This window comes from Pholcus phalangioides, unplaced genomic scaffold (assembly GCF_987345545.1).
Source record: "Pholcus phalangioides strain wild (caught in Gottingen) unplaced genomic scaffold, Ppha-v1.0 ptg000013l_1, whole genome shotgun sequence".
Classification (NCBI taxonomy): Eukaryota; Metazoa; Arthropoda; class Arachnida; order Araneae; family Pholcidae; genus Pholcus; species Pholcus phalangioides.
Genome location: NW_028301606.1, coordinates 28,268,190 through 28,294,541, shown reverse-complemented (window position 1 = coordinate 28,294,541; position 26,352 = coordinate 28,268,190). Strand labels below are relative to the sequence as shown.

At 34.5% G+C, this 26,352-nt stretch overlaps 1 protein-coding gene across 2 annotated transcripts in view; it reads right to left on the bottom strand.

The window, feature by feature from the left end:
• brun (trafficking protein particle complex subunit brun) overlaps positions 1-25,276 on the bottom strand; it is a 33,625-nt gene extending 8,349 nt beyond the window's left edge. The window contains exons 1-17 of one of the 2 annotated variants that reach the window (XM_089241102.1): positions 25,184-25,276; positions 24,703-24,847; positions 23,488-23,676; positions 19,853-20,621; positions 16,768-17,033; positions 15,635-15,759; positions 14,616-14,684; positions 14,413-14,481; positions 13,999-14,127; positions 12,062-12,131; positions 11,756-11,849; positions 10,560-10,736; positions 9,948-10,096; positions 8,929-9,014; positions 6,421-6,547; positions 5,835-6,045; positions 4,032-4,117 (exon numbers count right to left, since the gene is read on the bottom strand). In XM_089241102.1, the coding sequence (XP_089097228.1) occupies positions 4,032-4,117; positions 5,835-6,045; positions 6,421-6,547; positions 8,929-9,014; positions 9,948-10,096; positions 10,560-10,736; positions 11,756-11,849; positions 12,062-12,131; positions 13,999-14,127; positions 14,413-14,481; positions 14,616-14,684; positions 15,635-15,759; positions 16,768-17,033; positions 19,853-20,621; positions 23,488-23,676; positions 24,703-24,772 (2,686 nt within the window). In that variant the 5' untranslated portion in view covers positions 24,773-24,847; positions 25,184-25,276. The remainder of the gene's footprint in view (positions 1-4,031; positions 4,118-5,834; positions 6,046-6,420; positions 6,548-8,928; positions 9,015-9,947; positions 10,097-10,559; positions 10,737-11,755; positions 11,850-12,061; positions 12,132-13,998; positions 14,128-14,412; positions 14,482-14,615; positions 14,685-15,634; positions 15,760-16,767; positions 17,034-19,852; positions 20,622-23,487; positions 23,677-24,702; positions 24,848-25,183) is intronic. The other variant, XM_089241103.1, reaches the window with a different exon arrangement.
• Between the last annotated feature and the right edge of the window lie 1,076 nt (positions 25,277-26,352).

Genomic DNA, 26,352 nt, shown 5'->3' with positions numbered 1-26,352 from the left:
GTCCAAGTCCGTCCGAATGCACAATGAACATGAATGGGTGCAGCTGATCAGACAGGATGCTTACGTATCTGTCACCTGTCAGAGTCTTATCTAGACGTATCAGGGGTCCCATATCACGCCAACTGCACACGCCCCATACCATCACAGAGCCTCCACTAGCTTGAACAGTTCCCCTGTTGACATTTAGGGGTCCATGGATTCATGAGGTTGTCTCCATACCTGTACACGTCCATCAGCTCGAAGCAATTGGAACCGAGACTCGTCAGACCAGGCAACGTATTTCCAGTCCTCAACAGTCCAATGCCAGTGTTGTCGGGCCCAGGCGAGGTGTAAAGCTTTGTGTCGTGCAGTCATCAAGGGTACACAAGTGGGCCTTCGGCTCCGAAAGCCCATATCAATGATGTTTCGTTGAATGGTTCGCACGCTGACACTTGTTGATGGCCCAGCATTGAAATCTGCAGCAATTTGCGGAAGGGTTGCACGTCTGTCACGTTTAATGATTCTCGTCAGTCCCGTTCTTGCATGATCTTTTTCCGGCCGCAGCGATGTCGTAGATTTAATTTTTTACCAGATTCCCGCTATTCACGGTACACTCGTGAAATGGTCGTACGTGAAAATCCAAATTTCATCGCTACCTAGGAGATGCTATGTCCCATCTCTCGTGCGCCGACTATAACACTGTAACGTGCCGATGGTCCCCCGGCGTAAAAGTCTGTAGTCGCCATTACATAAATCTGTTGTTTACACTAATATTGTTACTATTCATCGGCAGCGGTGATCGTATGGCGACGATCAAGGCAGATCGTGATGTCCGCCTACGATTGCATGCAAATGATATGACCTCGAAGCCGATTGGCTTGATTAGACACGTGCGGTCGGAAGTTTTTCCTTCAAATACCGGCCGTACGTTGTAACAGGTCTGATTTTCATCTTTACGTTCATCTTTTGTTTGTTCTATTCAACTGAAGCCCTCTAGTAGGACGGTTCACCGTCTTGCTACCGTATCCATTGGCCTTAAGCTGATAATTAGTTAAAATGCAATAATTTACGGTGTTTGAATCTGTTTTCCGGCAGGTCCGGAATTGAAAATATTAAATAATCTTCACAGTCAAAGTTCTTCATTGCTGATCAAGGTGGTCCGGCCCTCAACCGAGAGGCCCCCTGGAGCTGATCAAGGTGGTCCGGCCCTCAACCGAGAGGCCCCCTGGAGCTGATCAAGGTGGTCTGGCCCTCAACCGAGAGGCCCCCTGGAGCTGATCAAGGTGTTCCGGCTCTCAACCGAGAAACCTTCTCTGATACTTACAGGGAAAGGCTAACAACATCGGATGTCCGATCAATATAAAAGTTTGACTGTTGAGGATCATCAATTGGTGAGCCAGTATCTTTCTGTTAACGTCAAATAGAGGGCTCCACGTTATACTAATCTATTGTTAAAATTGACTAACTTTAAATTGAATAAATAATATTTCATGCGAGAGTTTATTTGCAATCATTTTCCACTTGTCGTTTGCCACTTTATTACTGGATATTTCGAACCGGGCAAGCAACTCCCATAAGGGGCGTTGCAATTTTTGGGGCATCGACCGAGATCTGATCGCAATACGTTGCAACACCATGTTCAAACTCACTTAAATCTCGATAACCTGCCATTGTAGCAGCAGTAACCGATGTAACAACTATGCCAGACACTTGTGTTATATAGGCGTTGCCGACCGCAGCGCCGTACTCTGATTGGTTCCCTATCTCTTTATTTGCATATGCATGCCTGTACCAGTTTTTCTGGCTCTTCAGTTTACATTAGAACCTCTCAAATCCTTACTCCTTTTGACCTAGGTGATTCCGGATTAAGAAATCTTCCCGATTATGGATCAACTTTTATTTATTTTTCAAGTTTTCATTTTTAAATCATTAATACATTTCTTTGAGCTCTTTGCCATGTGTTCCCTTTAAAAAAAAAATAAAGCTATATATATCTGTATAGCAACAAATAATTTAATTAAACGCACACCATTATTTCTAATTTACATACCATTACTAGTTATTCCATAGAAAAAAATAATTATTCTTCAAACATTTTTTGTAGTCATTGCTTGGATTTGAAAAAAAAAGGAATTTCAATGTTTTGCAACCAGCAGATGTTCTGGTTCTTTATTCTTTACACAATATTCATACTGGTGTTCCACGTTCTAGCTTTTCAAAAGTTCAACTTTCTCATGTATATATAAAAAAGACATCATGTTTCTATGCAGCTTACACCTGCGACATCACTTGATGTTTTTGGTACATTACAATTCATTGGATGATCACAGAAGAAAAGAGAGCTCATGACAAGTTCTAAAACACTAAGGTTCACTGTAGAGGATGAAGAAATGAAAATGAAGAAAGAAAATTTCTTTTGATCAAAGCTGATTTTATGACTAATCACAATTATTGAGACATGTCGTTGCCATCATCATTTCCCAGAAGCCCTAAAATTACAGTGGACACCAACAATCAGTTGTACAAAAAATAAAATGGCTGATGTATCAGCAAAGGTTGAAAAAGAATTTAAGTAAAGAAAAACATCAAATGCTCTCAGTTGAAAAAAAAAATGGGGCGAAGTGTACAAATTATGGGTCTGCCCTGATTTGGGAGGTCCTACTGTACAAAAGACATGGCGAATCTGGAGCAATCTGAATGTGAATCTTTCTATCCTGTTTCTGAGGAGATGTGAAACAATGGATGAAAATAAACATTATTGGGAATGGAACTCAAGAAAGGACTGCAGACAAGTCAAACTAGTCTTGAATTCTTAACCAAACTGAATACTGCCAAAAAAAACTTATTTCACTGAATAGGAAACAGATCCGACAGATTATACAAACCATCACTGGTCATGCTAACCCATTAGCAAAACATCTACACAACTGGGACTATAAAGATTCTTTCATCTGTCTTGTGTGCAGAAAATATGAAACTCCACTTTATTATGTAGGATAATAAGTGGCCCTGCTCTGCAGTCTTTATCCCATTAGAAAAATTGATAGAAGCACTACACAAAAACAAACTTCACGTTAGGTTCACAACACATGCACACATTCTAACATGCACCGATTCGTTAAAAGTTTCGTAGAGGAATATGCATGAAGTGAATGTGTGGTTTAGTACTACTACTACTACTGAACCAAACATGCATCTCGTACACATTCCTCTACAGAATTTATAAAGAATCGGCACATACCGGAGAATGTGTGTTCTGAGTGTGTGCTTGGCCCTAATGTATATATGTTGCTGAGTTGCGCTTGTTTCATGTTGCCATATAGTTTCCATTTTCTGAAGTAAAGATGGAAATGATTGAATTTTCATGTTTTGTCAGTATCAGTGTTGTAGGCCAGCCTGCTCTCTGTGGGAGAAACTAATGGTGAATATTCATTCTCTGCTCTGATTCAAACTATCGTGTTATTTTTCAATAACTTCATGTTGAGTTTCCGGCCATATTCCCAGAAGATCTCCTCTGCTTCTTTTTTCCCTTAATCACATATAGGAGCAGCCTCCTCATTTATTGATATATGGCCAATATTGTATGCAGGTATCTCATACTGCCCCCCTTACAGGTTCTAGCATTTAACAAAAGCTAACAATTACCATGCCTTTCATTCCCAACACTGTTGCAAAACTTTTGGGAAATCTTCACAGAATGATACCTCTTCACATCTACATGATCCATAATTTGTGTTAAACTACTTGGTGTCAGAGCAATGGGCAAATTGCCTGAGCTCTTCTATTTTGGGACACAAATGATTGATGATATCTTCAAACATGAGTTTAGAATAACATTTTAAAACACAGAAAAAAGTAACTGCATATTGTAAACTACTGTAATTTCCAGAAGATAAGTAGCTCTACTAAGTAGATTGCACCAAGCAAGGAAAAAAATAAAAAGGGCCACCTCTTGTCCCATTTCTTGGAAACAAAATCTAATTAAATGTCAAAAGGTTTTTGCGTTTGACCTTATGTATTAGGACATTTTTGAAAACAAATTTTAAAATTACCTTTGTCTAATTTGGTATGAAGACTCAGATCAACTCGCTCAACAGGCTCCTTACCAATATTAGTGATAGTAACTGTACATTCATGGCTGCAAAAAAAAATGTATTTGTTTAAATTTGTACAAAATCTAATGTTTCTCTGCAAACTGCAATAAGTAAATTGCACATTATAGTCTGACAATACAGACCTTCAAACTCAAAACTTCAAAGAAAATATTTTACTACAAGAAACAATCAACTTTCATCATTAATTCATAAATAGAGGGCATCAGAAAATATACTTTATCAGATATAAAAGGATGTTTAAAAAATTATGTAAAAAGAAAAGGTCAGAATTGATAGTACTATCAATACTTTGATATATTAATTATTTTTATTAAGAAGACACCAACGAATAAGGCAAATACACGAAAATAAAAATTTCTAATGCATTTCAACACCAATGGGTGCCGTCTTCAGAGGAAAATTTAACCACTAGTCACGCTGACCGAGTTTCCCACTTGGGTTGAACACCAAATCTTAACGCTCGGTTGCTCCGCAGAAGTAGTACATCTGTTCACTTCAAATGTCGTGGTCAGAAATGAAAAGCATTAGGACTTTTTATTTTTGTGTATTTGCCTTATTTGTTGGTGTCTTCTTAATATTCTTGGGCAAAGTTCTGTGCATACACATCTATGAAAAAAAAAAGGTTAATTTAATCAATGTGGGTATCATGTTTCTTCAAGTCAAATTCAAAAGTTCATACTGCTACCTCTAAATTTCAAGGAACTTGTCTCTCGTCACCTATTTAGATCTCAGAAAAGTTTCTTAGGAGTTAACATTTCAGCACTCATGGCTTGAAGCAGGCTGCCCCCAGATGGTTTGGATTTTTATGAAATTCTTTCTATGCTGAAGCTTTTCATGCATTAGTTGAATGCTGAGGTAAGTATAAGCATAAATACAGAAGACAGGGTAGTGAAAACAAATAGCAGTTTCAGCTTCTTCAAATTTGTTATTTTTATTTTTATTTTATAAACTTATAAATCCTAATTTGACTCAAAAAGCCTCATATATAAAATATAAACCTTCTTATGCTGACACCGGTGGGACAAAAAATTTGTCAGTAAAAGAAGGACAAACTTAAAATAGGGAGTTCCTATTGAAGCTTTAAAAATAAAATTTATCATATGTGTATTTATATCATGTGTTTTAAGGAACTCCCCTTTTGGCCAAAAATAGGGGGGGGGGAGGGGTTCTTACATGTGGATAGTATGATAGATATGTTAATATAGTTACGATAATAACAAATCCCTCAATTCCTCGAAACTCAAATCTACATAACTTGCAACACTGCAAGCCAGGTGTTTGTCCAGCAACTGCGCATCCGCAAAAAAATACCACTGCAAACAATAAACTGAAGCAGACAGTATGACAAACTTTTTGCTAACAATTTAGTTTTTTTTTAAATTGTGGCATAAGCAACAATATGAATGGTACTGAGGATGATGATGCAATTTATGATGAGAATGACTCTGATGATGACAATAGAACTAGTTGATGTAGCTAATTCTGATGTATCAGATGAGAATGATGTAAAATTTGGTTTCTATGATGAATAATATATATATATATATATATTTATTTATTTATATCTTAAAATAAAAAATATCTTTGATGAAAACTTTTTTCAAATTTCAAGCCTAAAAAATCGGAGGTTCCTCTTACACATTATTTATACGGTGATTATTATTTGGCTGTGAAAGAGAGATGATTGTTATAAGAGGGGGTATTACCACTGTATCATTATGAACAAAGCTCACTTATTACCTTTCTCCTGCATACATGGTGACAGCAGCACTCATAACAACATAGCTTGTATCCCCCAGGGATGAGAATGTGGAAGCTTTTGGCAAAGACGTAGTCACATTTATTAGAGGCAACTTGGGAATAACATCAATGGAATAGAATGGGCGCCTGATTGCAGAAATTTCATGAAGTCTACAATTGCTTTTCACACCTAAAACGTGTGTTGAATAACCTGCATGGAAATATAAAAGCAACTTTAATTAAAAATGAGATTTTACATGAGAAACATGAGTTTATATATATATACTAGGAAAAAAAAATTGTGTTCTTGATTTTTTTTGTGTTATTTTGAAGGGAAAAAACTGATACCACTGGGAATAAAAGTTGTGCTTTAAAAAGTCATTCTTCATTAGAAGAGTGCACAGCATTAAGATTTAAATAATGAAATTAATATGAAATGTAAGGAATCTGTTGTCATCAGATCAATTCAAGTCAATGGATATTGACTTGAATTCAACTCCATGAAAAAAAAAGATAGACACAGAGTATAGCAAATAAACTGATCTCTTAGAAATAACAAAATATCATAAAACTTAGATGCTTTTACCTAAAATTTTAAGTTCACCAGTACCCAATGGGGTTCCTAGCAAATTAACAGGATATGGTCCCGATTCGGCAGGAAGGGAAAGACATGCTGGGAAGCTCTCGAAGGCAATACCATCGCCTAGAAGACTCTTCAAGAATATAAGGAGGGAAAAAAATCATCAACTTCATAAATTTTAATATGCTTACATTTACTGACATAATCTCTCTCCATAATACAACACTTAATCAAGATAACAATGCTACCAGACTTCATACATTGTTTTATATATTTTATAGATAATTGCTGTAATTTCTTCAGCTATACAACAAACTTCAATAAAAATGGCAGCAAGAGCAAATACATAAGGAGTGTTGTATTTTTAGCAAAAAAAAAAAAACCAGTGTTCACAATTAATAAAGTGAACACTGCAAAATTCAAAATAGAATAAAAATATACTTATACAGTCGGCACTCATTTTTATGAACTCAAACAGACTTAAGCAATAAATTCATGAAAATTAAAAGTTTATAAATGGGAAAGGCACCTAAAGACATGGAATACTCTTTGGGACTGGAGGACGAGTTAATAAAAACATGCTTGTTTGTAAATTAGAGGTTCATAAAATCCAGTGGCGATTGTACACCATTATCAGGCAACAGCATATAATCAAAATGAGTAACTCGAAACTATATGTAGAACACCAAAAATATTGACAATGTGATAAGGATAAATAATTATTTACAAAGCACTGATATATATTTTGGCACTCGTGGGTGCCATTATCAAGGTGAAAAAACAATGTTCTGTTCCAACAAAAAACATGGTCAGAATTTTTCCTTCACTTGAGTATTTTTATTCTCAGTCTTGATGTCATAGTTGTTTTCATCTATTGTTAGTGACGTTCAACTTGGCCCCTTTTGAAGATTATTCCAATGCTTTTCAAAAGAAAAATGTAGTAGGGCAACGGAATGGAGGATGTTGATTTTGTGTCATTTACTAATTGGTTATGAAAAGCCTTTATGTAAATATGAAAAGAATATAAGATTTATTTTAGGGGGATATACAAAAGTTTATATATCCCCCTAAAATAAATGGGGGATCAAACTTTTTGGATCACCTTAGCCTCTGTAAAATTAAATGGCCTTCACTCCAGGTTATGGACCACTTATGCACCTCTTGATTTTTTATGTATCTTTTATGCTCACTTAATCTACATTTCAGAGAGCGTTTGGTTTGACTGATGTAGCTTTGGGGACAATCTGCGCACACAATTTAATAAATGCCCCATTGCTTAGTCGATGAGATGTCATCTTTTAGGGTGTCAAGTCGAAAATTCTTGGGAGGCAAGTCATTGACCTGTATTTGAAAATGACTGAAAATATGTTTTTTTGCCCATTTCTCTTTACAAGTTTCATAAAGAGAAATGGACTTAAAGGTATATATATATGGCAGCTATATCTTCAACAAAAAAGTCCTTACTGTTATTGAAAGTGGTCTCGGTTTTAAGTCTCACTGTTTTTCTGATGTGTATATATATATATACCATTCCTGTGCCAAAAACTGTGGCAATAGCAAGAACAAAGCTGAGTTCTTGATTTAATGAGTCACTATTGGAGTAGATTTCGAAAGCTTTATGAACGCACGACCCCAAAACAGAAGTTTTTGTATGGATGTCAAGGCTTTTGATGCGGAGGTAATGCAACGGAAAATGATTTCCTATGCACTGAGATGTTTGAAAATGTTCCTCATTTTCGCTCACCAAGACATCTAGAAAAGGAAGAGTTTTGTTGCTTTCAAATGCGGCTGCAAATTGTACGTGGGGATTTATTTCATTAATGAATTCTAACAATTCGTCCAACTTCTCTTTTGTGTCATCCACATATCTTTTGTAGAAACGAAATGGAACAATGCTATTTGTAATAGACACACATAGTAACGTGGTCTCAAACTCATCATATAAATATCACATAATATTGGCAAGAGAGGATTACTCATCACTAGACCCTCTGTTTCTATTGCAGAAAGAGAAAGCTATTTAGGATATCCAAGTGAGGTGACAAATTTCATTAACCTCCATCTAAGATAAGAGGGAAGTTCCAGAAGCCTTTTTAGGCACTGGACTGAACTAGATACAGGAATATTTGTGAACATAGACACAACATCAAATCAGATCATGCCCAGATTGGCAGGTTGAATATCATGGCTGAATATAATAGCTTAGTGAAAGACAAATTCTTGACCATGTGATTCTGGATAATGGCACCCACGAGTGCCGAAATACAAATAAATGCAAATTCAAGGCCACAAGAGGCAAAATACCCAATGATGTGGTTGAGAAAAAGATGCCTATAACAAATATGGAAGTCATATATTTATAAGATACAGGTGTATAACATAAATATGTGTCAGTGTTTTGTAAATAGTTATTTGTTCGACAGGGTCACTGCCTGCAGGAAGGCTACGATTTGTCGCATATATCTACTACTACTCATATAATCAAATTACATTATAATGAGAATATTTACTTACCATATGAGTAACTTTTAGTTCATAGGAAAGGGGGTTGAAGACTTGCAATGCCACTTCACAAACATCACCTTCCACCCATTTGAAAGCTTTTTTTTTGGAAAAAGATAAATAATTGATTTCATGCATAAAAAAAATTCTAATACTAAATAAATGCAGAAAAAAAAACCATTTAAAAAGTTAAAAGGCTTAAAAAGTAAAGGCAATTAAATGGACATTCTAAAATATTTTTATTTTTTAGGGAAAAAAAACACCATTCCAGATATGAAGATAATTACAGAAAAGGTTTAAAAACTTTGACTCATTTCAATAGAGTTTTAAACATATCAAAAACGTGGAAATCATTATCAATAAATTAGATGTTGGTAATCAAACACAGAAAGGCATACAGTCAAATGTTAGTAGATTACCCAGATATCACATCACTCTGTTTATGGGTAACTTTTTTAAAATCCTGATTGTTTCCTATAACATATTCTCTCTTATGTTATTACACTCCTGATAATGCATCTCCACTCTCCGCTTAAGGAGTCACTTTTGTGAAAGTATAGCATCAACAATTCTCATAGAAATGAAAATTCTTCATAAAATGTACATGATATGCACAATACTCAATTATTGGTGGTTTTCCAGCTGTTCAACAGAACACAATTTTGGGGTATCAACAGAGTATAGGAAATGGTAAGGTGTGGACAATGATTACAGGGTCATATTTTTCACTCTCCCAAGAGTGACCCATTAACAAGGTTTGACTGTTTATGCATGACTATCAGAACAATGATGCACTTTATAAAGATAAGTGGAAATAAAAATAAACATTACATTAAATTACATTAAAATATTTAACAGAAAAATAAAAAACTTCAAAAAAATTAAATGCATTTTTTTTCAATGTATAACAATTTGAGTGCTCAAAAAATTGTTTCAGCATGCTCATGAAAGTCAGCATGAACAAATTTCTAGCAAATTTTTCCTATAATAATTTCAGGCTCTTAATACATGCAGTAACATGTCAAACTTACTTAGCTGATTGCTATCCTTTGCCATACGGTCGCGATCCCTAGGTATGGGTGAGAATATAAAAATAGGAGGGTCTGGATCCAACTTTACATTTTGGGAAACCATTTTGACTGGACGAAGATGAGGTGCTAAGTTCTGGAGCTTGAATGACCTGAATAAAAACATTTCTATTTTAATATACTTTACACATTGTTTACAAGATACATTTTTCAATCATTAAATGACTTGTGGCTTTATTCTTTTCACATATGCTGAGGAAAACTCATAAAGTTTCATCAAATTCAACTCAATAGTAATTTTAAAAAATGTCAAGGAATTTTTTTCATATTTTCTAAAAAAAGTCTAAATAAAGACAAATTTATAAATATCCTACAACTGATACTAAAACTAGATGATTAAAATTTAAACTCTAATTTAAATCTCTGCCTAACCTTTTTATAATTTGTTTATTAATATATATTTTTTCAACTCGTTTATTTGAATGCTATTGTTTTAAATAAGAGCTATATTTGAGCTAGATTCAAGGGAAGTTTTTATATAAGTATAAATGTATGTATTCTTCTATAATGAAAGTGAAAAGAAGTTAAATTAATTTTTATCAAGGGTTTACTCACTTCACTTGTGGAAGGTGGAGGAGGTTAACAGGAGGTATTACAACACCATTGTCTAATGAAAGAGGCACTGGGGCACCTTCACAATGAGCTGTCAGAATTTCCAATTGCGAACAGAAATCTTTCTGTTCTGCCTGCGTCAAGTGTTCCATTAATGCATGTAACAGGAATGACATATGTCTGGGAAATAGAACAGATATTTCACACAACAAATATTTTTAATCAATAGCACATGTAAACAAAAATATATTTCTAAACAAATCTTAACATATTACTAATAATTAAGGATAATGGAATGCTTATCAATTTTGAGCTCTATTTTGATAAGCTTCAAAAAAATTGTTAAAACATTATCATACTACCCGTGTAACAGATTCAAGGTGTTCATCTGGCCGGGAGTCTTTCAAACTTTTTTTTTCACTTCAGCTCTTCTCAGAAAAAATAAATTCCTATCAAGATAGGAATGGCTGTCAACCCACAAGATACATTTTTGTATTTGCATCTTCTACCACCAGTCGGGTCCACTCCATCTCTCCCCCCATCCTCCCCAGCAAGGGACTATAACAGACATTTCAAGAAACACTGGTCTAAATAGCATCGTTAATCAGTTTGTCAAACTACAAAGCATTTCACAAGTCGTTTTACTGCAGTTAATTTTTTAAGTCAGTTCATGACAATTACCTCAGATAACCTAAACCTCAGTGCCAATCAGGAATCGGATAATCTAGGTCCTACAGTACTACACAAATGATACCATTAATGTTCATATAATATTTATGACATGAATGTCGCTCTCCACTTGTTAATACAAGATATACAGAAGACTGGATGTTGTGAAGATATTTATTATTTGAGATGTTGATGATTTTTTTTTTTTTTTTTTTTTTTTAATCAACATCTCAAATAATAAATATCTTCACAACATCCAGTCTTCTGTATATCTTGCATATAATATTTGTTCTTTGACCATATATCTGACTCTTTTACTGCAGTGTTTTTTTATATATAGCCACATAATTTTTTTGAATGAAAGAAAACTGATACACATCTAGATTGCTCGTTAGCGATACCAAATATTTATTTCTCTGAGTGTCACTCCTTAACTAAAAATTTGCATCCTATTTCAATAAAAAAAAACAATGTGCACATATATACAATCCAAAGAGAAAAAACGACTTGCATGTAAAACTGAAATTTACCGAACAGCAATATCTTGATTGTTCATCTGTTTCGCAACCCATATAAGCTCTTGTAAAATGTGTATTTGAATTGATGGCCAGCCATATATGATATCTGAAAATATACATGAAGATACCTTAAAAATCAAAGGAATATATTTCGATGAAAATTTTGAAAAGTTAACAGTGAATCTAAAAAAGTATTTGAAAAAATGAGCATTTCACAAAAGGCGTTCCCACATTAATGCAAAAAAAGACATGATTATCCATACAAAAAACAGGTCTATAAATTTCAATGTACTGATTTGAAATGGAACTGATGCTTACCTTTTGGAAATTGTTTAGGATCCAATATAAGTTTATAACCTACCAAAGCTTGGAGCATGGAATGATAACACTGGAATGAAACAAATGAGAAAGAAGTTATAATATATATAAGGTGATTTTAATAAATGATAGTTCTGTAGTAGAACCTTGATTATACGGGTCGATGTAATTTGGTAGCCTGAAAACTCTCTAAAAACTCAGGTTGTCTTGCCTAATTTAACACAGGTGGTAGCTCTAATATTAATTTTTTCACTACTACCCGCCCCCCCCCCCCCGCTAAAATAGATGAATGAATTCCTGTTAAACATGTTGACAGAAATTTGTGCACATAAATATGAAGCTGTAAATTTCAAATGATTTGAAATGAGGAGTATCTGAAATGTTTCAATGAAATTTCTGAATGAAATACACATTAATAATAAAATTGGCAAGATATTTTAGTTCAGTGAAACCTCACTACCGCGATAAATTCCTTTACAACAATATTTTTTCTAGGTTCCCAGAGTATCACTATATTCACTAGATTTCACTGTATATGGATATTGTCTTTTGATAATGAACAATTGCTTCCTTATATTTCATTTTTTGCATTGATTATGTAAGATACTGTGAAGGTGGTAGTGGAACATTTCCATTTTGTAAGACTTGATTTCTTCATTCTTTTACAGAACTTCTCTCCTCATTCTCTCAGAGGTCCCAAGTCAAGTCAACAAGTTGAAACGGCAGCCCTACACGCACACATAAGATCTAGGAACCAGACATTGCCCTGGGGCGATCAGCATTTGAAGATATAAAGCCAAGCCAATTACTGTTTGGGGGGGGGGGGGGTGTTTGGAATGTATTTTTTTTTTTTATAATTCAAAGACAATGCACAAGGAGGTGTAACTTTAGATGCTGTCATGTGGCCGTATGACTCATCAGCTAGATCAGAGCTTTTCCCTATTTATGCCATTCTCATTGCACATTTTAGAAGTGTGCTGAATCGCTGACAAAAAAAGAAAACGTATAGCGAGTGTTACCCATACAACAAAAACTGGAAATTATAGAACTAGAAAAAGATCGAAGCATGCTAAATCTCAAACAAATCAGTATTTGGTGAACAAACTGTGGGAAATATGAAAAAGAACCAAAAAGAATTGTTAAAATTCCCTTCTTTCGCTGAATCATGCTTGTATAACAAAAAGTATGAAAAAAATCAACCTATGTTAGAATGGTTCATGAAGCAACATGCTCAAGGAAATCAGATAAGTCGTGAAATTTGTGTGGAAAGGCCAAGTTCTTTTCTAGAGCTCTTGATATCAATGAAAGTTTTGTCATATCTTTGGGATGGCTAGATCATTTCAAACAGTGAAATGGAGAATTCGGGAAATCCAAATTCAGGAAGTGATTTAAGCAGTGCTAAAGATACAGCTGAGAAATTTTAAAAGAATTAATAAATTTGTCATTTCTGAAAAACTTGGATAGTCATTGAAAATCATGGATAGTCATTTTAAACTGGTAAAATACATACTTTTTTTCCACCATACCCTCCTTGACGTTTAACAGTATTTTTCGGTTATCCATGTTTCCTTCCCCCACCATTAGCCCAGATAATCAAGGTTGTACTATATAAATAATACAATGGATCCTGTTTAATGTATACTTTTTTGGAACCATACAATATAAGCTTATTAAGCTGTGAAGCGCTTTGAATGGGAAATTTTTGTAACACAGGGAAAAAACTAAAAAAAATGAATAAACAAGATCCATTATAGAAAAAATATTTTAACTCAAATAACTCAAACAAAATTTTTTCCTGATGAAAATTATTTTATATACAGTTTTTTAAACTTCTGACCATGTTATTGATGAAATAAATTCCTGTGAAAATAGTCTAAAACGTTAAGATATTTTCATACTCAAATACATATTGATAATAAATATTATTTGTAGTTCACCTGTTGCCAGCTGGGATTAGGATTTGATTGCGCTATAGAGCTTTTAGCAGAAAGCCTCTTGAAAAATGAAGCTTTCCTATGAAATCCTATTTCTGTATACAGTTGAGAGAGAGCATCATATCGCAACATCTGGAAAAAAATTTAAGGACTCATTAAAGATGAATAAATTTAGGCATGAATAAGACAAATGGTGAAGATACATAAATAAATACACTAAAATATAAATAATGAAAGGGTTTAAAACATGACTTTAAATTGTGAAATGTAACAATTTTAATTGAGATAACTCTTTCAGGAAATTTACTGATGTTCTCAATCAATTTCAAATGTGTAAAAAATTTAACAATAAGTGATTCAACAATCAATTTCATTCTATTTGTACTTGTAGAAAAGTTTTATTTAAAATATCACTACCTTATCAGGCTCATTTTGAGGAACAACCATGTATAGGTTCTGTAAGAATTCAGAAGCTTCTAGGCAATGCTGGAATAAGACAAACTAGAATCACATAAGTAAAATAACCTGTTTAATGCATGTAGTAAAACCAAAAAATTCCAGCAATTATATTTTCCAATTAAATACATAGAAGGTTCATCAATGAAAGTTAGAATTTTTACCTCCTGCATGCTAAGGAACCTGACAGCCTTAATATTACACTCTAACTCGATCACAGATGCATTTTGATACTAAAAATAAGAAAAAGTCTTCAATCAAGACAAAGAAAAAAAGCCACAATGAAATGACATCACACATATCATATGAAATGATATCATACTTGACACTATGAAAAAGTTTATCTTCAAAAATACAGTAAAACCCTTCTTTTGCAGACATCAACAGGATGAAAAATTCATACATAAAAGAGGATGACAGTTAAGAAAGAGGTCCTTATTGAAATTTTAAAAATTAAACTTAATTATAATTTAATCATAAAAGTGAGGTGACTATTATGAGAGGGGTTTTCCTGTACAAGCCCTATTAATGGCCTGCACACACACGTGGATTTTGTTCAACAGAATTATATGTACCAAAAGTGAAAACTTTACATCCATAATATAACAATTTGAATGGGAAAAAAATGTCGATAAGTCGAATACCTATTTTAATTGAAGTTTTCACATGGTCTCTCAACCTTCAGTGTTGTAGGGTAATTCAATGAGTTAAACTTGGGATAACTCAGAGTTTTTCCTCATCAACTGGGCATTCAATTAATCAAGATTTGACTAATATTTTTCAATTATAGATAAAAATTCACAAATGCCCTTGGTACTCACTAAAACTCTCTCCTTTTTTGCATATTTTTTATTCTTAAAAATAATTTTATGTCCTGCTATGTAAGTTGCACTACTGAGGTATAATTCAGTAGGCTGAAAACTGCAAAAAACTTAGGTTGTTTTGCCTAATTCAGCACAGGTGGCAACACTAATAATCATTTCTCCATCTACCATCATATCCTCCTCCCTATGCGATGGATGAATTCTGGTAAGCATGTTGACAGAAATATGTGAACATAAATATGACACTATAAATTTCAAATGACTTGAAATGAGAAATATCTGAAATGTTTCAATGAAATTTCTGAATATAATACACTAATAAAAAAAATTGCCAAGATATTTTAGTGTAAGGATATTACCTTTCGATAATGGGTGATTGCTTCTTTATATTTTTCAGTAATATCATCAGCTGACAAAATATTTTTCCCCATGTTTTTTAGTTCGACAGGGTCACTGCCTGCAGGAAGGCTACGACTGTTCAAAACTATACAATATTTAAAATGAAAACGTTGAACATTAATATCAAATAAAATATACAGAGTGGTAAAGAACTCCACCAGCAAATTCCTAGAAATGATCATACACATCAAGACAAATAATTTTTCCAATGAAACCTTGGTCGGAACGCGATTACTTAGTCGGCAATGGGAGAACCATCAGGAAAGCAGCAACATATTCAGGGCCAGTGGATTGCTGTAGTGGACCTATAGCATGACCTTCATGCTCCCTGAACCTGCGAATCCACTATACTACTTCTTCTACAGCACTTGAAATCTGGGGGACACATGAAAGGAAGAACTTTTTGCCGGGATTCTTGCTTCTGCTGCTAACAGGATTAACTCGACACCAGGCTTCTAAAACAAGGGTTCACCATTCCTTCGTTACGTACTTTGAGCAGCTACTGTAAGTGCTTGTATAGCCAGTTACATTGCCATGTTTATTTTCCCTGATATCTGTAACCTGCGGCTGGTTTTTGTACTTGGCTGTTTTTTGATTGAATAAATGTATTTCAAGCCAAGGTTCTATTGCAAAAGTTATCTGCTTTGATGTGTATGATTACCCCCCATAAGTTTGTTAGAGTTCTAGACAACCCTGTACAATCAAAGACAAAAAATATAAAAATTTATACATAAAAATAAAGTTTATTAGGTTGAATTTATTAAGAGAATTCAAGTTTTGAGAATTTGAACAGCAGAATATTAGGTTAGTACATAGTTGACGTTACAGTTGCATTTTTTGCAAAATGCAAAAGAAAATCTTAGAATGTAAAAAATAGTAGTAGCCACTTTCACAAAAATGTGTACAGGAGGTACAAAACAAGTTAACATCCATCCATCGATCATTAGCATTTTGCTGAAGCCTTTTTTTCCATTTCTCTTTTTTGCTAAAGGAATTTTTGCTATCTAGCTTAAACCCTGGGCCAGTATTTAATGGAATATGTATACAATATTTTAAAATTTCATGACATTTTTTGGCTGGTTTTAACCTTCACCTTTTGTCTTAGATAAATGTATTCCTGCAGGCAAAGAAGAATTACGATGCAGATGTTGATTCCTGCTCTGTGTTGGAAAAAGTAGAACAATAGATGCAGCACATTGCCCTTCAAAAGTCGCTGCCAACCACAGCCAGTCATTCACTGACTTCAAGAGCTCATAAGCTGCAGTATATAAAGATAGAGCCTCCACGGGCGATCCTGCTTGCAGAGCGAGATCTCCTACATGTTTTTTCATTCGACCAATACATCTCTTTTTATACACCCTGGAATTCAGAAATGAATTTCGATTCATTGAACAAAAAATATGAAACACATAACCTATAATTTAATTAGAAGACAAAAAAAAAAATCGCAATATTTTAAAATGAATATTTTCACAGATGAAATCATCAGCCAGATGAAATCATATCGTTCCCCTTCATGTCAGAAGCATGAATGTGAAAATTTTCACTTTTTTGAATTTATCAGCTGGTTGGATCTCTTATTTCACTATCTAAGTTTTGCCAGAAACGCAAATGTTTAACCCCTATTGAAACAGGTGATAAAGCATTTTAGTGTCATTTCCTACATTTTGGAAATTTGCACATTTTTGCTTTTGGCATGGGGGGGGGGGGGGGTTCAATATATCATTATACTTAGTCATTACATTACTATCCCTCCTCTCTCTCTGCTTGATCAAAAGCAAAAATTACAGAAATGAGCAAACCTGAAGACAATACAATAGTTCAAGTAAAACTTATAGCCCAAATACACACAGCAGCCACCGCTTACAGCAATCAAATCGGCAAAACAAAACACTGTTCTAACAAAGAAAGATCATCAGTTATAAGAATCAAAATGAATGAACCTAACATGATTTTTATAAAAGCGGCAGCTATTGTACCATCAGAAAGCGAACTTTCTGTAAAGTACAATTCTTTTGTTGGATAAACTGATTAAAAACAAATAAAGTTGATAAAGAACAAATAGCATAAATGTATTTCAAATACATTGATGGCACAGCACATCAGAATGTCTATTTTTGAAAAAGCACACTGAGTAGAATGTGCATTGTGTGTGTGAATGAATCAGTGTATGTTAGATTGAGAGAATCATAGTCATTTATTTTTGATCAAATGATGTCCCTATATACTTATGATTAATTTATCATGTAATTATCAAGTTAGATGATATTTCTACAACTTGAGTTTGAATAGATAATTGATAACTTGTACATATACATTTTTAGAAAGTGTCACAAGTACATGTAAATTAGCAATTATGTGACATCACTCATTAGTCTCCAATCATTGTAAGCCTAAGGGATTCTGGAATATTTTCCCCTTTTTATAGTTGACACATAGGTCAGTAGTTCACTGTGTATTGGAGATGCACGAGGTACAGTAGAATGCAGTCTGGATTAGAGAGATGTGCTAGGAAGAAGCTAAAAAATATTTTATGAATTACTTATTATTTTTCAAAGTAATCAGTTTTTCCAAAGATGTCACTCTCCACTATTACTACAAAGATTTTAACAGCTGGCTGATGTGAAGATAAATCCAAGAAAGCAAATTCAACTGGCCTTGTGGGAATCAGACCTACATTCTCTCGCTTGCCGGGTGAGTGCCCTAGACCACAAAACCAATAAATCATCTTTCCTTATAGCTTATGTGCGGTGAACGGGACTGTACATGCCCCAAAGCAGAATGTTTTGCATTGTTCTGCAACAAGCCTTCTGCGGTAAAAATCTCCATAATAGTGTTTTTTACACCACCTCTTAAAATTTTTCCAGATCGTTCTGCAGTAGCACTAATTGTTCTGTGACGTACATCACAGATTTCTACATATTCTGCTTAGGACAGCCAGTATAGCTGGATGTTAAAAAGGGAGTTACACAAACCACAATGTTAAAATTACATCCAGGGAACTTGAGCATTTGGGCTAGAAGATGTGATGGCTTTTTGTCTCCAAGCCTTGCAGCAGTAGCATACAGATTTAGATATGATTTGCTCTCATTTAAATATGGGATCAAACGTGTTTTGTGCTGGGGAAGGTTCCAAAACCAAATCTTCAACTGTCTATAAAATATCAGTGTCAATATTGGCGATAGTGTGGTTGAATTTCGTGTCATCAGCAGTTATCATTGCAGTCAAGAATTATGACTTCTAGTTGGATGTATATATTGCTTCAAGTTTGATCATTTGATCATTTGTCGCACCATTGTCATTTCCTGCACACAAGGGCTAATTAGACCAGGACCTACAATTTATTGCCAATTCCGCATGGCAGGCTTGCTTTTTTTGTACTCATCGAGAGGTTGGTGCGCTAACCCCTCAATGTGGGACTTCCTGCAGTAACAATTTTTTCTGCGGTCATGTCATCGTTTTTGTTGTCTCCCTGTGGCAGGAAAGTTTTCCGACAAGGATGAACTGGGTATCAAACTCACGACACCTCTAAACATTCTTTGGTATTTTGAGAGAGTATCTTGTCAACCTGGGCTACTGTGCCCTGCTTCAAGTTTAGATTATTTCTCCAAGAGGAGCTTTATAATGACACGATTGATGCTAGGTGGATTGCTCATTTTGAACAGAATGATTACATGCTTACCTAGAGAAGTTTGAAGTCCAAATCATGCCCAGGTCAGTAGTGTAGGTGGTAGTGTGTAGGTGATGCATGGCGATTAGAAGATTATGTACATATTTTATTTACCACAAACACAAAGTATAGGACATCATTATGCATGATTTCTTGCCACACAATAGTAAAAACATTTGATTCCTCATTGGAACTATCGCTACTAGGTTACCATCATAGAAGTGTAAAAGTTCCTAAAGTGTGGAGTCACAATTACTGTGGTGTCACAGTTCCTACAAGAGGTCGCTACAGTGCTATGATTTTTGAGAGTAATTATGATAGGAAGGTACTTCCAGCAAATTCTGTCTCATAATATCACTTTGCCTGAGAATTCAGGGTGATCTTAAGAGGGACTTGATGCCGACCAGATTATGATTTCTAACAAAAAATGTAATGGCTCTTCAATGTATATGTGCATAAAATTTGATTTAATAAATGTATATTTTAAAGTCATCCATTTACTACTTACCTAGTGTCAGTATCTATTCCAACAAAATCTTTTTTCTCACAAGCCGCAGTCAAGAGTGGAACCTTCTCTTGTTTTTCGAATGACTGGTCTAAATGCTTAGACTCTAAAACCCAAAACAATGATGAAATGAGCTCATTCACATCGTGCTCCAATTGGTCACAGCTATCGACACTAGGGTACAGTATACAATGAGTGCTCCTTGACTTCACAGTTGGAGAAGAAACCATAATCTTTCTTGAACTTGCTGGAGAAAGCCCATCAACGGTTGGACTGCCCGAACTGTGAGAACTCCCTAAGCTGCTCAAACTGACATCCCGAGAAACCTGCTTCTCACTCATAGTTGATATTTTGGGACTCTTCACTAAATTTACATTTGGAAGGTCACTGGGATCTAGAGAGACACAAGTTGTATTACCGCAATGTAGGCTGGTACCATTGGTTACAATGCTGTCACCATCTGCTAAAGAATATGGCTGCTCAAACATACCACTATCTTTATCACTGTTGAAAGCTGTTGAGTTTTTTGGCACTGAATCAATTTCGTCACCTTTGAAACTTTCACCATTCGGTATGTATGGAGATGACGTACTCTCGGGTGATGCTAAGTTTTCACTTTCGAGCGACATCTTACCCGAACTACAACTGGACGGCGAACAATCCATGCCGAAAACAAGACAACGAGAATCGTACAGAGTATTGCCATATTTTTCTTGGAGAGTGTTATGTTCGGCACATAAATCTTTGATGTCGTTTTGATTTCCACATTTTCCTATAAAAAAATATACATGATTAAAAACATTCATAACATTTTTGAAATCCATGGGGAATTTTAGTACAGTCAAACCCTGATATAATTATATTCTGCAGACAAAGAAAAAATATTTTTTTAGATGGATTATTGTTATATCGAGAGGGAAAATTATTATCATGTGCCATCAAATTTATGCCACTGTTTTTTGGCATCTTTTCTTAAGCAGCATTACTAGTATTGTTAGTATCACCAAAAAAATCAGCTTTTGAGTATTTATTCGCTGCAAAAAATTCTAATTGATTAGCTGATAAACAAAATTCAGATGCATTGCCCTAGGTTTATCACTTGTACACTTTAGTATACCACACAAGAAGCAACGATAACGAAAAGTTCATCAATACTTTATCAAGTGGTACCAAACACAGATATTGTTAGCCATCCTCATAAGAATTTAAATATGTGGCAAGATACAGTCGATGCCATTTATTAAAATCACTGACAATGTTATCATTCGGTTATTGTTATCACTTTCCAAAGAATGGAATGGGTCAATATTATAATGTGGAAAAAAATTATTTTATAGTTATCAAGACTTCAGATATTATTTCCCGTTGAAATTTATTTTCCGCTTTCTGAAGCTAAGGGTTATTCAAACTTCTTTTCTTTCTCTGTAAGTTATTGTTATCAGGCTGCAAAATTATATGGGAGGCTAGAAGGTCTTCTTTTCCTTGTAGATAAACATTTCCATACTCTGTAATGGGTCTACACTCTTTGCTGTAATCCATGTACATGTGGGCATACTTTTGCAATGATCTTCCTATAATGAAGGCAAATGCATGGCAAAAAAATAAAGCCCTTTCCTTCAGATCTTGATCAGTGTTTTTCAGTTGAACAGATTCAAATTTCTTAATTTCATTTTACCTAATTTCTGACACTTTTTTTACAAATCAGATTTTTGAGCTGACGTTTGCAGTTCGTTTATTATAGTAAATTTTTTCCCATAATGGTGGTAGACTACTACTACTTTACCACACACCAATTCTAATCATATTGCAATTTCAAACTAATGGAGTTCGGTGGGAAATGAAGGTCCCCCATCTATGGGGGCCACCCCAGCTATGGTAGGTAAAAAAAAAATTTTCTATGTACTTCCCCTGGGTTGAACCCATGGACCCTGACTGTAACCTTCATGGTGGAAGACAAGCATCTTGCCACTCTGGTGCACTGGCAATACATTGTTATATATGCTCATAAAATTATGAAATAAAATGAAATATGGTAAAAAAAGCATTGAAATTTGAAATTTTTACATAATAAGTTAATTTATGTAAATTTTTTCTGATTTAAATTTGAAAAAAAATTCAAATAGAGTCCAGGTACTAAGACTAAGATGTTAAAACTAATCACACAGCTAATTTCCCTTCAAGTTGCACAGTTTCTTTGTACAGTGAAACCTCGATATAAGATATAACAATACTCTGTGCAGTGTTCGCTAATACGCATCTAGATGTGATATTCATGCAAAATCAATCTTAAACCTCCCAATTTCATTGAGGTGGAAAAATACTTTTCAAATTTTAGGTAATTTTTTTTTTCTAATAGGTGTTTTTCACTGATAAAAAAAATACCCCCCTTAAAATTTCGGAGAGGCGAGAAATTACTCTCAAAAATTATATTTTCAAATAACACTGGCATTGCGGATTAAGAAGAAATATTGTTGCAGAGGGATTATTGTTATATCGAGAAGTAACATCATTCTGGTCCATCAGGATGCTGTTCTTGGTATTTAAGTCAGATTGCACTTACAAGTTAAATTTTGCTGCAAAAGAATCATAATTACAGTAATTAGTAAATTAATAAATTCAAATACTTGTTGCACTTCTGTAAAGAAATTTACCGTATTAAACCTTTGTGTACTACACAAAAAGTAGCTTCATAGCAGCTTCGGTAACACTTTTGGGGGGGAGGGGGGGCACGATGTGAAAAATACTGCTGTTATTAGACTATCACAGAAGTACAGAAACTAGTGAAGAAATTGAAGGGGATTTTTTTATCATTGTAGCAATTTCAAAATTTATTCAAAAAGTAATTGTTAAAGGGATTTATTGTAGTGGAAGATATTGTTGCATTGAAAGGAATTTAGAATTAAACCATATAGGCAATTCCAAACAGGATTACAAAAAATATAGTTGTAGAGGGATTTATTGTTATGTTGAGTATCGTTGTAGCAAGGTTTCACTGTATATGAAGAATCTATAAAAAGGAGCGGTTTGCACCAAAATACTTGTTGAGGCGCCAAGTTTTTTTTTAAAAACAATAAACATTCAAAATTTTACTCACAGATGGTGATGCATCATGAGAAACTCAACATAATCCCACATGAAGTGGGACACAAACAGTGCATAATTAATGCTTATTATGATTTACGTTACATAAAACTACCATATTTCGATATGTGCCTTTTTCAGCTTGGGCTACATCTGAATGAGTGAAAGGATGCTCATATTTATAAATGTGGTAGTTGTATGTAATGCAGATCATAGTAAACATTAATTATGAGCTGTTTGTCACATTTTATGAGTTAAATTAAGTCTGTTGCAATGCAGCGCCATCTGTGAGCAAAATTTCAATTTTTTTATCATTTATTTTGGAAAAAATTGGCGCCTTGATAAGCATTTTGGTACAAACCAAACCTTTTTGTGGCTTTTGATTTTTCATGCACCCTGTATAATTGAATAGAACTATTGTTATTGAACTAAAGTGGGGAAGGGAGGAGAAAATAAAATTTATTCCTCCTTACAAAAATTTATGAATGACCTTGGATATGTATAATAATTTCACGATGCAAATACTAATGAAAATTTATAAAAACATTCATGCTCACCAACAGATATCAGACCAAGAACTTTTCTATGGGTCTGGAAATCTCCCCAGTCGTTATTCTCCACTGGATAGCATTTACGATACCGTAGCCAAACATGCCTCTTGACACCAGATTCCTGTATATTGACTTGCTGGATGCGACTGATTTTCTCGAATATCTTATTGAAAATTTTTTGATTGATCTGATTACCTAAAAAAATGTAAATTGAATCAATACAAATCATCTAGTTCGAGAAATGATTTAAAAAAATCAAATCTGTAGAGTTTGACCAAAAAATAAAATAAAAATATATAAAAAATATTTGCAGTCGAGCTCGCTTATAACAAAATCGGATATACTATTAGTTTACTCTATACCTACAATTAGGATTTTTATGCCCTAAAAATACAAATGGCACCATAGATTGGTTAAAAAACTTGAATTTCAGAAACCTACGTGAATGGAAAGATAGCAAAAAGGCAAAAACTCAGTTTATATAAAGGTTTTCTCCAATAGAGTTTGCTTTTTTTTTTTTTTTTGCTATCTTTCCATTCTTCTTGGCTACTGAAGAAGGAACTTGATATAGTTCTGAAATGTATCTAGCTGCTGTTCTCTTCATATTTTGGGTTTATTTACATTGCATTTCTCATGCGTATTATCTCACCCAAAAGGTAATTAATTTCTACGTAATTTTTTAAAGGTAATTCATTTCACTTTAATTGTAATTGAATTTCTAGTCTGTCTGAGAGCACCTATCCCATCTTTGGTTAAAACTGTTCTAATCTTGATCACTTATTTAGTGTAGAATGTTGTATTAGTTATTCGGTTTTTATAGTCATTTTTTCATTTTAACAGCCATAGTAAAATAAGCCTTTCAGTCTATGTGTTAGCCATTTCTTTCTTTGGCAAGAAAGACGTCTGAAAACATGACTCTGCTTCACTTTTGAGTGAAGCAGAGTTTTTTTTTTCTAGTCACGATGTTTTCTTGTCAAAGAAAATAATTGCCAACACATCGCCAAAAAAGGAAAATACTATAGCTGTTTGAAACACTGATTTGGATATGTATTATTTCTTCTGGCATGTAAATTTGTGGAGTAAATTCGTCTACCGCTGTCGTGAGCGTGCTTTCTCCTCGCCGGGCTAACATAAAACTATGGTACAATCTCATGCGTGCTTTAATAGCAGTGGCTTTCGATCTCCATAACAACATTTATAATAGATCATAGTGGCGCTTACCTATCTGTTTGACGAGAATCAATAGAGTGCGATGATCCTCTGCGGACTGACTGTAGTCAGGGACACTCATGGCTATTTACAGTTGTTGACAATATTACAGCTACGTCTCTTCAGCAAGCCCTCCAAGTATAGGGTGAACTGAAACCTGTAATCATGAGCAACATTCGTGAAACACATGGGAAAAAAACATGATATTGCGCAATGTTAGCTTACTCAAAGGGGGGTGGGGATTTCATCACGAGCATCACAAGCATAACACGGATCATGCTCATGTGCAACACAGTATACGAGTTTTGCATGATACACCACAACATGTGATGCGTCACAAAAACATTAGATTAATTTAATCAGTTAATATTATGCGGGCATTGATTAATAACAACAATAAAAAAACACGCGAACATGGTAGAAAACTTTCAAACCCCCATGTTGGCACATGTTACATGTTCAATGTTTTGTTATATAAAGGAATTCGTCCAACCTGTATGTGAATTCGATATTTTTTTACCATCATCATCTAAATTAAAGGCCGTCTTCGAGATACCAGATGAAGGCTCGCTGGGATATCAACAAAAAAAATGTTTTCATACCCCCTTTTTTCAAAATACTCTCAACATCAGACTTTATGGAATCGACACTATAGGTGACGCTAGTGAGAAACGGCAGAAATTCTAATAAAAACAATGACCATACGTCCTGTCCAAAGCATGAATTTAGATTGTGGGTTTGTGATTTATTTTTTCTTCCAGAAACATTTTATAAAATTACTAATCTTTTATGTTTACAAAATATACCGTATTTTTCTGTCTCTAATCCACTGATTGCACCTTAAAAAAACGCATTATCTGCAGCTTTTTTTGAGAGAGATGACCACCACGACATGTAGTTTGTCCTTTATTTTAGAGATGGCAGAAGAAGCTCAACTGTAACATCAATACTCACTATTATATGGAGTAGGGTTACCAGCTTCGAAAACTGAGAAAGGAGGATGCCTGCACGTGCACCCCGGGGCAAACGAGAAAAAACTTAACCCCATTCTAGAAGCTTTTGCCCCTTAGTGACGTCACTTTCCCAATTTTTACAACAGATGGCGCTACTATTCCTACTGCTAAAACTGACAACAATAGTAATTTTTCGGGACTAAAACAGAACCACTAAAAAAACCAAAACAGAAAATTTCTAGGATTTTCGACGGCTATTGGGCAATGGAAAAAACCCCACAAAAACACTCATTATAATGAAGATATATGTTTCAAAGTGGGAAAAAAATATTTCTTAAGGAAAAAAAAAGGAAAATAATTCCGGAAAAACACACCACACATCCGTGAAAAGTAGGACAAAAGCGCGAATTTTCCGAAACGTAAAGGAGGAAGCTTGAAATGATAACGAAAAGGAGTACGTCTGGTAAACCCTACTATTATAATTATATTTTCAAATCTGGTAACCCTGTTTTACTTCGAATCTCACAATCGAATGTATATTTGCCAAAGGGCAAAGCTGCATTAAGAGTAAGCGTGAACAGTCCTACGGAAAAACCGGAATCCAAACATGACATCAGCGCCCCCTATGTTCAGGAAGGACAAACTCCTGCTGCTGGCCTGTGATTGGCTGCTTGCGTCGGGAAGGAATCGTCTTTTTTCCACTCCACGC